Source organism: Colletotrichum lupini, chromosome 4 (assembly GCF_023278565.1).
Source record: "Colletotrichum lupini chromosome 4, complete sequence".
Classification (NCBI taxonomy): Eukaryota; Fungi; Ascomycota; class Sordariomycetes; order Glomerellales; family Glomerellaceae; genus Colletotrichum; species Colletotrichum lupini.
This window is the reverse complement of record NC_064677.1, coordinates 3,725,385-3,739,806: the sequence shown is the minus strand read 5'-3', so window position 1 is coordinate 3,739,806 and position 14,422 is coordinate 3,725,385. Positions and strand designations below refer to the sequence as shown.

Sequence of the window (14,422 nt, the reverse complement as noted above, 5' to 3'; positions counted from 1 at the left end):
CGAATGAGATGGGACGACATAAGTGTAACAGTAGCAAAATCATGGCAGCTTGACAAAACGGGGGGTATACATTTGTAATAACATCTATGGTTTATTCTAGCCCAATCCACTCATCTCCGTCGGAATCGCTCTGGCCTTCATCCGCATCGCCAATCGCCAAAGTCTTGGCGGGGGCGTCGAACGCGGCCAAGTCTAGCATTTGTACACCGGTCGTCTCCTTTTCGTTGCTGGCCTGGCCCAACAGATAGTCGACCATGTACACATTATCGTCCGCGAGCCTCCTGATCTCGTCGCGCATCCTCGAGACGGCCCTGGCCACGATTCTCAGCTCGACGTCCACCTTGCCCCTGTGCTGCGTGAGCCAGGCGCCGTGCTTGTCCACCAGCGCCTTGACCCAGAGCAGGCAGAACTCAATATGCGGCGTCTCCTCCGTCTGGGCCGCGACGAAGCGCAGTAACCTCGGAACGTAGACGATGGGCATATCCTGGACGACCAGAGCAATGTCCGTGTGCGGTATTGAGAGGAAGACGCGCTTGATGAGGCCGGCCTCGTTGAGGCGGAAGGCCATGACCAGGGCTTTGAGGTAGTCCTTTTCGTTCTCCAGGACGGCGAGCGTGGATGCGGGGGTGATTTCCATGTTGAGGTCAAAGGGGTCGAACTGCATGAGGTTGTCGAGGCTGTAGATGAGCAGGCCCTCCGTTGTGGCAGCGCAGAAGGCCGTGCCGGTAGGTGTGAATGCAACGCCCGAGACGCGGACCTCTGGCATCCTCTTCCTCGCAGAAGGGTCGCCACGCTTGGAGCCCGGCAGGGAGTCGTCTCTCCTGTCCTCGGGGTCCGAGGCCTCGCCCTGATCATCGATCAGACCGCCGGGGCCGGCCTCGGTAAGGAGCTTGCTGTTGAGGAACTCTTGCGTTCCGGACAAAGACAGGTTGACACTGACTGTGTACTTCTTCAAAAGTACCATGGTATGAACAGAGTACAGGCAGATGTACTTGCTGTTGCCACCGGCAAGCAAGCAGCTTCCGTCTGTGCTGTACTGAATGGTGTTGAAGCTCTTTGTGCCCGCCACGTTGGCGGCCGTCCTCCGATCAGTGAGCTTGCGTCCACCGGAAACGTCACGACGGCCGTCCAGTCCAGACACCTGCTCAGCATCCATGATGGACCAGAAAGACAGCTGACCATCCAACGTTGAAATCGCCAGTTGCAAAGAGTCAGGGCGCACAGCGATATCGAGGATATCGGCCTGCAGCTGCAAAGGCTCACTCGTTTGTGTCCTGTTGAAGATGGACCAAATTCTTGCGGTGCGGTCCCAGCTACCACTGACAAGGGAGTTGCCGTTTGGTGTGAAGGCTAGGGCCGACACGGGACCCTCGTGACCGGTGAGCTGGTCCAGAAGCTGTCCCGTCTGAACGGACCAGATATGAATATCAAAAGAGTCTAGAGATCCAGCCGCGACGACCTCGCCGCTAGGGTCAACGGCCATACATGACCATGACAGCCTTGTGGGCGCTGTGAATGTGCGGAAGTTTCTGTATCTGATGAGATCCCAAGCTCTTACGGAGCCGTCAAGACTGGATGTGAATAGTACGTTGCCCTTCTTTGAGAACTCGCAGGCCGTGACACCACTTGTGTGCTCCGTGAAGGTGACGATGCAAAAACCAGATTCGGTATCCCAAACCTTAATCTTGCCGTCATCGGCAATGGTGACGATGCGCTGTCCATCGGGGGAGTAGACCAAGTTGTTCATGGAGTCAAAGTGGCCCTGCTGCTTCAGGATGTACGACTCGGATTGCCATTCCCACACCAGGAGTTGCCCCAACTTTGATGCGCCAAAGGCTAACCACTCTCCGCTCTTGTTGATCGTCACAAAGTCGATCTCGTTTTGAGAAATGTTGAGAGTGTGGATCATGTTGAAGTCGGGCAGCTCGTACAGACCGAAAGTTCCGTTGGAGAAACCGGCGACAAGAAGATTGGACTCGGGGTGAAAGGTTGCGCATCGGACATGCGCACTGTTCTGCATGAAGTAGTGTCTGTCGACGATTCTCCAGCGCATGTCGTCCTCGTCCTCGTCCACCATCTCGTCTTCGTCCTGAACCGGCTTTCCAACGTACTTCCAGTCGAACACAGCGCCGTCCTTGCTGACGGTGTAAATGGTTTCCTGGTCCTCCGAGAACCATGCCCCCACCACAGCCTGCTTGTGTCCCGAAAGTACCGTCGGCACGAACCCCTCCTCACGATCCAGACTCCATATTCTTGCGGTCAAGTCCTTGGAGGTACTGAGAAAGAATCGCGAGTCGCTGGACCACTCGATGCTGCGCACTTCGTCAAAGTGTTGTGTGTGGGTGTGGTGCTTCACAAACGGCGCGAACTCGAGTTCTCCTTCGGCATTCGCATCTGGTGTGGACGGCACATGCCAGACTTCGATCTTGCGGCCCAGACCAACAACGAAATGGCGTCCGGAAGGCGAGAAGGAGAGGGCGGTGACAGAAGAGCGGAACGAAAATCGGTAAATGGGGATTCGGCGGAGGACGTTGGTCAGAATAGCCTGGCCATCTTCGTCAATGGACAGTAGCAGGTTTCCTCGAGGAGTGAGACCGATTCGCGAGATATTTTTCCGGTGCGCGAAGGGAAGAGTATGTGATTTGTTGCTGATAGGAAATTAGCATGGAAATGTTTGAGTTGCGCCGACTTTTGAGGCAGAACATACTTCACCAGGTCGAAGACAGTAACCCTGTTCCCCACGGGCGAGAACAAATGGGTGCCATCTGGGCTGAAGAGCAGATTGCCCTGGCAGTACACCGTGCCGAGCAAATTGGAAAACTAGGAATTGAAGCAATGGTCAGAATCGCATGCGCATTAGGGGAAAATCCTGCAAAGCGTACCTTAAATTCGGTCTTCATTGTCAATTAGCACCCATTTCCTCACCTTGAAGCTACCGAAATTCTCTCCAACCCAAAGATTTTCTTATCGATTGAAGGCGCGCTCTGCAACTTTTTGGCGGGGTCGGGGAATCATTCATCCTAATTTCCGCGGTCTAATCCCTCCGGGCTAGACAGACTGTTGGTGAATGTGCCAGGGGGAAAGAGGGGAATGATTGGCAGGAAAAGGGGGTCCTAATTAGTCCCCTGCGAAGGGCCCAATGAGTGTGCACCACCCAACCCCAGAAGGCCGAATGGGAAATTTGGAGGTGGCACCTTTTGATTCCCCTGAAGCACAAGCTCAAACCTCCCCAACGCAACCGTCAACACGCCGCCCACACCGCAACCACATCACGAAAACAGTCGCGCGTTCAATTGCGATTCTTGCGGCCAAAGACCCTCTCACAGGCATCAGAAACGAATCTAGATTTGTTTAATCGTCAAATACCGCCCAAAATGGCCCCCGCCGCCGCCGAGAGCGCTTCACCGATTGGTATCGCCAACCTCCCTAACCAGCGACACAAGATTGTCGCCAAGCGAGGTGCTGCCTTCACTATTATGGTATGTCCATTCTCGTGTGACGGAACACATGATAATATGTCATGCCGGGGAATACTAACAAAATCTTTAGGTTGCTGGCGAGTCTGGCCTCGGAAAGACCACCTTCATCAACACCCTGTTCTCCACGACCATCAAGAACTATGCCGACCACAAGCGCCGTCACCAGAAGCAGGTTGACAAGACTGTCGAGATCGAGATCACCAAGGCTGAGTTGGAGGAGAAGTTCTTCAAGGGTATGGCTCTTGCTTGCCAATTCCCGTGATGTGGATCATACGATTAACACGGATTACAGTCCGCTTGACCGTTATCGATACCCCCGGCTTCGGCGACTATGTCAACAACCGCGATTCCTGGATGCCCATCATCGAGTTCCTTGACGACCAGCACGAGTCCTACATGCTTCAGGAGCAGCAGCCTCGCCGCCAGGACAAGATCGACCTCCGTGTCCACACCTGCCTGTACTTCATCCGCCCTACCGGCCACACCCTGAAGCCCCTCGACATCGAGGTTATGAAGAGACTCTGCTCGAGAGTGAACCTGATTCCGGTCATCGCCAAGGCTGATACCCTTAGCCCTGCGGACTTGGCCAAGTTCAAGGCTCGCGTAAGTTTGGATTGACTTGTTTGTCGGAAACAAACAGACTGACCGTTGGGTGTTTCAGATTCGCGCCGTCATCGAGGCCCAGAGCATCAAGATCTACCAGCCCCCTGTCGAGGAGGACGACGAGCCCGCTGCCCAGCACGCCCGCAGCTTGATGGCTGCGATGCCCTTCGCTGTCATCGGTTCCGAGAAGGACGTCAAGACCGGCGACGGACGCATCGTCAAGGGTCGCCAGTACTCCTGGGGTGTTGCCGAGGTCGAGAATGAGGACCACTGCGACTTCAAGAAGCTGCGGTCAATTCTCATCCGTACCCACATGCTCGACCTCATCCACACCACCGAGGAGCTTCACTACGAGGCCTACCGCGCCCAGCAAATGGAGACCCGCAAGTTTGGCGAGGCCCGCCCCAGGAAGCTCGACAACCCCAAGTTCAAGGAGGAGGAGGAGGCGCTCCGCAAGCGCTTCACCGAGCAGGTCAAGATCGAGGAGCAGCGTTTCCGCCAGTGGGAGCAGAAGCTCATTGCCGAGCGCGACCGCCTCAACAAGGATCTCGAACAGACCCACGCCCAGATCAAGCAGTTGGAGACCGAACTGGAGCAGATGCAGGGAAGTGCCGTCCGCAGCCACGGTCGCCGTTAAGGGCATTCGAACGTGAGGGTTTCCCCTCGATTTTTGAGCGGTTTGTTCCTGGGCGATTGGTGCTTGCTGGATTCTCGACACTTTTACCTTTTTATTTCTTCTATTCGGGGATCGAGAGCACCAACTCGCTGCAATATCGTCTTTTTGACGCGTCATCATGGATATGCTAGCTTCTAGCTTACCCAAATGGGCTCGACTCATTTGGCTGAATTCGCCTGTATGAGCCTCAAGTCTTTACTACCAGTCGAAAAATGGGAAGAAAAACACAAAACGTGCCCTCTGGGTATGGTATGAGATGGACGTTACATTGGGAGCTCTCTTCTTTCCAAGAACCTGTTACCCCCCTTTTTTTCCCCGTTTAGTTATCCCCCACCTGTTTCTTAGTCACGATGTAATCCAGCTCACCTTTTCATGATACCAAAATTAATGAGAAAGGCGTCTACCTTATAATCCCAATTGTTTCATGCGTGTGTCTGCAACGATATGCTACCTGTGTAGATGTGTGTCTGTGTGTGTGTGCTCCTGTCCCCAGAAAAAAAAATGAAGTCCTATTGTGTGTCGCCAGTATGGTATCGTTACATTTGCGCCGCCTTTGCACCCCATGTCTTTAAGAGATCGTTTCACACACTTATACTGCATCCATCGTGGCCCTGGTCGTCAACTGCTCGTTCTTGTTACCCAGCTTGGAAATCTGAAGAAAGGCGTCCACGCCGTACCCCTCGAGACTGTGCAGTTCGAGGCTGCCGGCCCAGTACTCGGCGTAGACCCGGCTCAGGGGCAGGCCCATGCCCAGCCGCAGATCGGGCGGCCGGCTCGTCATGGAGGCGAGGGAGTTGCCATGGGTGTGGGCGTGACTGTGGTTGTTGGGGGTCTTCATGTCGGCGCGGCCCAGCTCATCCGAGACGTGGAGCTCCTGCATGGTGGCGGCCAATTTGGGCACGCGGCCTAGGTTCTCGAGGCGGCGCTGGCTCTGGGGGCCCTTTGAGAAGGACCAGAGGTAGGGGAGCTCCTCGCGCGGGATGCCGCCTCCTTGGTCCGAAATGCGGATGATTACGTGCTGCTGCGCCTCGCAGATGGTGACTTCGATGGGCGGCGGGGGGTTATTGTTCGCGTCTTTGGCCTTGTTGTTGTTGTTGTCTTTGTTGCCCCGCTGCCTTCGTTCTATGACGGCCTGGACGGAGTTGCGGAGGAGCTCACCGATGATGTACTCGAGGTGGCTGAGGATGTAGGGGAAGCTGGACTCGAGGTGGCCCTCGACCTTGATTTCGGGGACCTGGACGTCGTGGCCGTAGGTGGAGCGGGCGAGGCTCTGGACGGCGCGGGTGCAGCGCTCGATGACATCCTTTGCAATGCACTTGATAAAGACCTCGCCGATGAACTCGGACTCAGAAAGCTTTGCGCCCGGGGAGAACCAGGGGGAGTGGTAGGTTTCTGTGAGGGCGAGGTGCTGCTCTGCGATGACTCTCCTTGATATTCTCTGCATGACGTTCAAGTTAGGCCTACGTGGGTCTGCGCGGGGTGTGTGTACCATGGCTGCAAGAGCACTTACAGATCGCAAGACTGTGTTCATGAATTTGTCGAGGTCCTTGGCATCCAGGCTGCCTCTGCTTTCCAAGATGCCCATGGAGAGCTTAGGTATGACGGTGAGGTGCGCCTTGAGCATCCCGCTGATGATTTGGCAGAATCTCTCATTGTCCTCGAGGGTCTTGATCTCCTTGATCTTGCGAAAGGTGTCGAATGCATTGTTGTATAATTCGTAGACTTCTTTGATATGGGGGTTCGTGACAACGACGTAGGGCAGCTGTTGCATGTCTCGAATGCGATGTGCTATTCTGTTGCGAGTGTCAGTCTGTGACTGTTTTGAAAGTATGAAGGTAGAGAACGCGGGGCACCCTACCGAGTCGGCAGCTCAGTTCGAACATAGTTGGCAGAGCTCAAGAGTCGTGATTCGGTAAGGGAGCGGCCAAAGACCATGAGCTGGCGCAAGCTGATCGGGCGTGCTTCTCTCACGACCCATCTGAGAGACCTTTGTTAGCATGTGACGATAGGAAGTGCCGGGGGGCGGGAATGGACGCACTCGTCTAGGACAGAGACTGGTCTCCAAGTGGAACTGCTCATTGAACGCCATGACGATGAAGTGATGCCATTCTCACGTAGCCTCCCGGGCGCAGGCAGCATTGCCCTCCTGGGGGCTGATGTCAATCCGCATCGTCTACCGGCATGCCGCAATGCGATGGACACCATGCCGTAAATTCCATACGAGTGGGAGGTAAAAACGAAGTAAGAAAAAAACTTTCGTGTACTTGGTCAAGTCGCAAGAACGCGGCCTCGAGCGGAGCAAGAAAGAAAAGAAGCTGCTTAGGTGGAAAGCTCCTCAAAGGGGGTTGGGTATATGAGCGATTTTGAGGTCAAGAGGTATGTTGCAAACTTGGTTGGGCAGCTGTTGAAGCTGTCTCGAGAGAGGCGTGACCGGTCGACAGATTGGATGACTCTCGCATCGAGAACGGCCGGCGGTTGCTACCTTGCAGGGTCTGGAACTATAACCCCACACTGCGGAATCGGCGCACCATGCTGCGGACTGCCGCAACGGGCAACCCTGGTCTCCTTGTCTCCAGCGCCAGAAACGACGTGACATGATTGGGTCCGTTGACGGGCCATGGACCCACACCCCTCTCCCCTCTGGGGCCCTGGTGTGCGCGAGCTCCAGCTTGATCTACGCAGGTAGAGGTGTGCCCTTCCCGTCTGGCCCTCCCGTCTCTGCCAGGTTGGGAACCCAGTTCCGTCAGATGACAATGTTCGGTCAGCATTTTCAGCCATGGGGGAAAGCTGAGGTGTGTGAAGATACCGAAGACCTCCGTTGAAGAGCATGTGCTGGTAGTATGCGTTCCTGACGAGATTTGGCAAAGAACTTACCTTAACTACCACCTGAGTTTGTAGATTCATTCAAACGGCCCTCTCTTGCAAACCATACTAAAGTTTTACCTGGTGGAAACATAGAGTGCTCAAACATATGTTCTAAGACTCCTATGCCTGATTTATGGTCAGACGTTTTGTTCCTTGAAACGAGACTGATCCTGGCGGTGTGAAAGACTATAATGGCGGAGACGGTAGAAAATGGTGCCAATACCCAAGGTGGTATTCGATAGTATTTTCCCGGTGAGAGCTGTCTATGGGGCACTGAAAGGAAACCCTGATAGGCTAAAAGTATTCAACACCAGTTGGACGCTGTTGGCAGTTGCGAATGCACGGGTGACGGGTCCAAGGGGCCCGGGGATATTATCTGCCTCGGGAGTCGTGCTGCACTCGGATGGAGGGGTGAGGTGGCATAAGTGGGGATCTGACTAAGGAACATATTGGCTTGTTCTCGTCTTCTAGGATCTTACAAGAGGTGTTCAAGGAAGGGCGACGGCATCTCAATGATTCATGGCCTAGCATTTCTTCACCTCGTCTTGACATGTGGAACTAGGTTCTTAGGCAACCCTGGCAAGACAAAAGGACCATATCAGAGAGCACAACGCAGGGCACGGATGTTCGAGCAGAGGGCTGAAAAGAGCACAACGTCCAACATCTATGAACCAAGCAAACTATGGAATGGAGAGCAATGTCTCCGGCAGTCATAGATGGCATGGAAAAGATGAGCCTTGCATGTGCAATGTACCCATGTTGTAGTGCTCATATATCCATGACATGGAAACTTTACTGCGGCCAGCCAGTATGAGTACCAGGCTCTTGGGATGCCCACATTTCGGATGAGTCGAGCGACCAGTCAGTGAGGAAGGCAAGCGGCGCGAAAGCTTTCAATGCTTACTTCAGCCGAATCCAGTGCTTCAGACCGTCCGCATAAGTGAAGGCGAATCTTATTAGAAGTATGACAGGTTGGCTGGTTGCTTGTAAGAGTTATCCGTGGAGGAACAGCCCGCTCACAAGTTCGGGACCAGAGGTGTGTCATGCTCTGAGGAGGAACACTCGTTGTTTGTCAAAAACAGATTTGTTGTTTAGCGTCCGTTCTGTAGGTAGGTCCGGCAGAAATTGGCTGTATCCCCATGTGAGACTAGACGTATAGATCAAAGTTTCAGGCGATGAGATGGGGTTGCAAAACTAAGCTACCTTGACACTGCTTGCTTACTGAATATGTCTGTGGAGGATCTGATGAGCCCTAGGCGTTTGCGTCAGCCATCCGTTGGTCCAGCTTTTGCTTGACCAAATTAAACGTTTGAAGAAGTGGTGGCTGATATGCAAGGCTGAAATGACCTGAGTCGATCAGATGTTAAAAAGACAAACCCGCCGGCATCACTACAGCAGTATCAGGTCTCAGAAACACAGCTGGGAGGTGAAAGGAAACTGGAATGGGCAAGCTCTGTTGGCAGTCACAGAAACGTCATTGGATGTGTGGGGGGGCCTTCTACCCCAATCAGAGGGGTGAAGACCATCTGGGTAGGTGTAGCTTGTGCTAGCCAGACAGCGGCCTCATTGAGTGGCTGCATCAGAGCAGCAGGTGAAGTGCCTTACACGCAAGCTCACCTTTGCCCCCAGCTGGCCGGTAGAAAAGGTCCTATGCAGGCCTCAGGTACTTGCCACGGCACGATTTGACCCGGATCTGTTAAGACAACAGCAGCGTCTCAGTCAACAGTCCTAACATAAACTATGTACCCTTTCACTCCTCTGCCTGCTCCTGCTCCTCACAGCCGAGCACACTCCATTAATAAGGTAATGCCTGACATTTAATACTTTTGGTCTCACGAGGGCCTTTCTGGGACTCTAATGCTGCACTGCGCCTCACCTTTCTCTCACTATTCCATTCTCTCCACCATGACAACCTAGAGAATTGAGTTGCCTGTCTTGATCATAGTAGACACTGGTGTAAGGCCATCTCATTGCTCCTGTCTCATTCACTCAAAAGAAAAAAAAAAACGTTTCGTAAAGGCGGATTTACTGTGACCCTCTACACCTTCTACCAGAGGTGTCTACACGTTGACTGAGGTGCCTTCACTGCCTCTTGCCCAGTTCCCACCTGCCCACTCTATTAGCGACAGCACCCGCCTGTACGTACCTGCCCTACAGTGCACCTCCATTTGCCTTACCTCACCTCACCTCACCTTGCCGACTGACCTTGCACCTGTCTCTGAGGTAGGTTCCGCACCTGCTTGGACCAGCCCGCCGCCTCCACCTTCCTGGTCTTGTCTTTTGTTCATGCAAGATCTCTTCCTCACCAACATTTTGTCACGACTTGCTTCATCCTCCCAAGGCAACAATTGCTCGTTGTACCCGCCATTTCCTGGGTCAATAACGCAGCCTTCCGTCGACCCTTGTATCGCTTGTCGCCCTGTCGCCTACTTGCCTCTGCGGCACCCACTCCGTCATCGAAGCAGCCCTGGCGCAAATCGCCAGTCTGCTGCTTTTCCCTGACTGGCAACGGCATCGGCTCCTCTCGCACTTCCCGTCATCCCGCGGCACATAGACCATGGTGAGTGCACAAGACAAAGCGACTAATCCCTTGCACAATACCACTTCCTTTCTCGCACCTCTTCTTTGCTGAGCTTCGTCACCACCACAACTTCCCATCCACTCCATCGCCACAGGCTTCAGCTTGGACTGCTTGGACTTCGAGCGACGTTCGATACCCCGCCATCGGGCCAGCCAAGCTCTCTGCTGCTGCTGTATCTATTTCTACCCCTACCACGCCGCATCGCTTCCTAGCTACTCTCCTGCTACTGTATCAAATATTATTCCGTTTCTTTGACTGACCTGAGTCTACTACTCCAGAGCTACAACAACGATATCCACTCGCCGAACGAGATGGTGGTGGACACTGACGAGTACGTCGGCGGCACCGACTCAGAGAAGGAGCCTATTGCCATCATCGACCCTGACAACCTCGACAATGGGGCCGAACAGCTGCAGGACCTGCCTCTGGCAAATGACTGTAGGCATAACCAACCTATTTCAGACTGCACGCCGGCTAACTCAGTGTAGTCGATGCTATGAAGGATGTCATTTTCCCACACCTCCACGAAGAGCCCGAAGTGCTCGAAGATGTAGTCAACACATGGACTGTCGAAGCATGGCGATCAATGTCAAAGAAGGAACATGGTCCTGTATTCCAGGCTGGCGGCTTTCCTTGGTGCGCTACCTCCATCCCCTTGTGGTGCTCTCTCTCAATGCCCTCGCTTACACTCACATCAGGCGCATTCTTCTCTTCCCTCACGGCAACAACGTTGACCAGTGTTCCATTTACCTTGAGCATGGATTTGAGCCGACAAACATTCCCGAGAATTGGAGCTGCTGCGTGCAGTTCGCGCTCGTGTTATGGAACCCGAACGACCCGACTCTTTATACCCACCACACGGCGCACCATAGATTCACAAAGGAGGAGTCAGACTGGGGCTTCACTCGTTTCCTCGAGCTGCGAAAGATGTTCAACGTGCCCTGGGAGGGCGGCAGTCGACCACTTTGCGAGAACGAGACTGCCAACATCACAGCCTATCTCCGCCTTGTCAAAGACGAAACTGGTGTCCTTTGGCACAACTTCAACAACTACGATTCCAAGAAGGAAACAGGCTACGTTGGCCTCCGCAACCAAGGCGCCACTTGTTATCTGAACTCTCTTCTTCAGTCTTTGTACTTTACCAACGCTTTCCGAAAGGTCAACTCACAAAACCCTTTGGACGTTTACTGCGCCATTGCTGACTATCTGTAGGCCATCTACGAAATTCCAACAGACCACGAAGAGAGCATGGGCAACAGCGCATACACTCTGCAGCGTCTCTTTTACCAACTACAGACCTCTGAGCAGGCTGTCGGAACGAACGAGCTGACCAAGTCCTTTGGCTGGGAAACAAGACACATTTTTGAGCAGCAGGATGTTCAGGAGTTGTCGCGAAAGCTAATGGAGCGTATGGAAGAGAAGATGAAGGGTACTCCGGCCGAGCACGTTCTCCCGCAGATGTTCAGTGGTAAGATCAAGACGTACATCTCCTGCGTCAACGTCGACTACGAGTCCAGCCGGGTCGAGGACTTCTGGGACATCCAGCTCAATGTCAGCGGCAACAAGAACCTTTTGGACAGTTTCAAGGACTACGTCCAGGTTGAGAAGATGGACGGCGAGAACCAGTACTACGCCGGCGACGAGTTCAAGCTGCAGGATGCCAACAAGGGTGTCATTTTCCAGAGCTTCCCCAACGTCCTGCACTTGCAGCTGAAGCGATTCGAATACGACATTCAACGAGACACCATGATGAAGATCAACGATCGATACGAATTCCCCGAAACCTTCGACGCAGCGCCGTACCTCTCTGAGGATGCTGACAAATCAGAGTCGTGGACGTATCAGCTTCATGGCGTCCTCGTTCACAGCGGTGACCTGAACGCCGGCCACTACTATGCATTCCTCAAGCCTGAAAAGGATGGATGGTTCTACAAGTACGACGATGATAAGGTCACAAGAGCCACGATGCGTGAGGTGCTTGAGGAGAACTTTGGCGGAGAATACAAAACACATCCCGCCAACCACTTGCGAGCACCTCTCCAGAAGAAGGCCCCGGTCGTACGCCAGAACAGCGCATACATGTTGGTTTACATTCGCCAGTCGCGCCTGGATAACATTCTCTGCCCGGTTTCTAAGGAGGACATCCCTCTCCATCTGCGCTCAAAGTTCGACGAAGAGACTGCTCTCAGAGAGGCGAAGCGTAAGGAGAAGGAGGAGCAGCACCTCTATATCGGCGTCAAGGTCATCACCGAGAAGACCTTCAAGAACCACGGAGGCACCGACTTGACATCGTTCGATGCGGACCAGGCCGATGGCGATGCGGCGCCACGCTCGTATCGCGTACTGAGAGCTTCGACAATGGAGGATCTGGTGGGTACTATCGCGGCAGACCTCGAGCAAGACCCTCGCAAGGTTCGCCTCTGGGTCATGGTTAATCGCCAGAACAAGACAATCCGTCCTGATCAGCCCATTATGGATCTGCGACCTACGGTTGAGGAGGCCTTCCAAAGGGCGGCTGCGCACCGAGATCAGTTCTTGAGAGTCTGGGCTGAAGTGGCAGAAGAGACAACACCAGAGGGCGAGGCAGTGTGGCCCACGTATCAAGGCCAGCTTAATGGGGTTGTCGTTAAGAATGACCTCATCCTGATCTTCCTCAAGCACTTCGACGTGGAGGCTCAATCTCTCTATGGCATCGGCCACGTCTACATCAGCAAGGAGAAGAAGGTAGAGGAACTGGTCCCAATCATCATGAAAAAGATGGGATGGGGCGAGAAGCTGCCAGGTGACGAGAAGATTTCCCTTTGGGAGGTAAGCTCTTGAATCTTGATGTGCATGCCGAGACCTTATTGACCATTTCCAGGAAATCAAACCGACCATGATCGAAGCCCTGAAGGCCAAGCAATCTCTTAAGGCTGCGGAATTGCAGGATGGCGACATCATTTGCTTCCAAAAGACCACGGAACGCAAGGGCGACAGGAACATCCTTGAAAAGCGTCTGGGTCTGGGCGACAAGCAGGCAGCGGAAGAGCCTGCCAAGAAGGCCGACCGCTTCGACGACGCACGGGAGTACTACGACTTCCTTCACAACAAGAAGACTGTCAAGTTCCACGCGCACCCGACACGTTGCAATGCCGAGAGATTCCCTCCCTTTGAGTTGGTCCTGAATTCTAAGATCAGCTACGACATTCTTGCAGACCGCGTCGGCGAGAAGCTCGAAGTCGACCCTACACACATCCGCTTCTGGACCGTCAACTCAGCCACAGGGAACCCCAAGACGACTGTCAAGCGTGGCGTCAACCAGAGTCTGCAGCTCATCTTGAATCCCTCCGGATACAATCAACTCAGTTCAAGTCAACGAACCGATGCGTTCTACTTTGAGGTATTAGACATGAGCTTGGCTGAGCTGGACACCAAGAAGAGCATCAAGATCACTTGGCTGAGTGAGGGCATCACGAAGGAAGTAAGTTACAGTGGAGCACGCCGTACAGGAATGCCATGCTAACAATGCACAGGAGCAGTTCGATCTCCTCGTGGCCAAAAACGGTCACATTGAGGACCTGATTCAAGTCTTGATCCAGAAGGCCAGCATTCCTGACGAGACCGAAGGAGGTCGTATTCGCGTGTACGAGACCAGCAGCCACAAGTTTTACCGCGAACTCTCGCGCGATTACCCCGTCATTAGTATGAACGATTACACCAACGTTTTCGCCGAACGCGTACCCGAGGAAGAGATCAACGACGAAGAGGCGACCAGCTTCATTCAAGTGTTTCATTTCCAGAATGAGCCTAGCAGGGTCCACGGTGTTCCTTTCAAGTTCATGCTCGTCGAGGTATGTGCCGCTCTGCAAACGACGCTTCGCACAATGCTAATGATATGCCAGGGTGAGCAATTCGTGGATACAAAGAAGCGCCTGGAGAAGCGGACTGGTATCAAGGGCAAGAGTTTCGAGAAGATCAAGTTCGCGGTGGTGAAGAGATCTCATTTCTCAAAGCCACAATACCTTAACGATGGTGAGAATTTACTGCAACCATGCCCTTTTTACAATGCTGACCGATGAGCAGATGACGAGTTGTGGAAGATTGCGACGAATGACGATGATTACCTCGGTCTCGACCACGTTGACCGAACACGAACGCTTAGAAACGGCGTTGGCGACCTCTTTTTGCGGTAATGCATGGTGGCTAATCTTCTACAGTCTTGGATGCCGAAGGAACGTG

At 53.6% G+C, this 14,422-nt stretch overlaps 5 protein-coding genes across 5 annotated transcripts; 2 read left to right on the top strand and 3 right to left on the bottom strand.

Moving 5' to 3' along the window:
* Positions 1-91: 91 nt before the first annotated feature.
* On the bottom strand, positions 92-2,900 carry CLUP02_08184 (periodic tryptophan protein 2; the record flags this gene model as incomplete). Its single annotated transcript, XM_049287174.1, has 3 exons — positions 92-2,648; positions 2,708-2,820; positions 2,883-2,900. The coding sequence occupies 3 exons, from the start codon at positions 2,898-2,900 to the stop codon at positions 92-94; spliced, it is 2,688 nt and encodes an 895-aa protein (XP_049144317.1).
* Positions 2,901-3,374: 474 nt separating this feature from the next.
* Positions 3,375-4,719, top strand: CLUP02_08183 (septin; the record flags this gene model as incomplete). Its single annotated transcript, XM_049287173.1, has 4 exons — positions 3,375-3,479; positions 3,550-3,712; positions 3,772-4,082; positions 4,141-4,719. 4 exons carry the CDS (start codon positions 3,375-3,377, stop codon positions 4,717-4,719), a joined length of 1,158 nt encoding a protein of 385 aa, XP_049144316.1.
* Positions 4,720-5,347: 628 nt separating this feature from the next.
* CLUP02_08182 (uncharacterized protein) lies at positions 5,348-6,977 on the bottom strand (the record flags this gene model as incomplete). The annotated part of the gene is made up of 4 exons (XM_049287172.1): positions 5,348-6,551; positions 6,617-6,736; positions 6,797-6,904; positions 6,961-6,977. 4 exons carry the CDS (start codon positions 6,975-6,977, stop codon positions 5,348-5,350), a joined length of 1,449 nt encoding a protein of 482 aa, XP_049144315.1.
* Positions 6,978-7,077: 100 nt separating this feature from the next.
* CLUP02_08181 (uncharacterized protein) lies at positions 7,078-8,668 on the bottom strand (the record flags this gene model as incomplete). The annotated part of the gene is made up of 8 exons (XM_049287171.1): positions 7,078-7,236; positions 7,315-7,606; positions 7,789-7,886; positions 7,944-8,060; positions 8,199-8,303; positions 8,378-8,447; positions 8,528-8,606; positions 8,644-8,668. 8 exons carry the CDS (start codon positions 8,666-8,668, stop codon positions 7,078-7,080), a joined length of 945 nt encoding a protein of 314 aa, XP_049144314.1.
* A 1,512-nt stretch (positions 8,669-10,180) lies between these two features.
* On the top strand, positions 10,181-14,376 carry CLUP02_08180 (ubiquitin carboxyl-terminal hydrolase; the record flags this gene model as incomplete). Its single annotated transcript, XM_049287170.1, has 9 exons — positions 10,181-10,183; positions 10,483-10,642; positions 10,693-10,840; positions 10,903-11,362; positions 11,417-13,012; positions 13,065-13,664; positions 13,717-14,034; positions 14,086-14,215; positions 14,267-14,376. The coding sequence occupies 9 exons, from the start codon at positions 10,181-10,183 to the stop codon at positions 14,374-14,376; spliced, it is 3,525 nt and encodes a 1,174-aa protein (XP_049144313.1).
* Between the last annotated feature and the right edge of the window lie 46 nt (positions 14,377-14,422).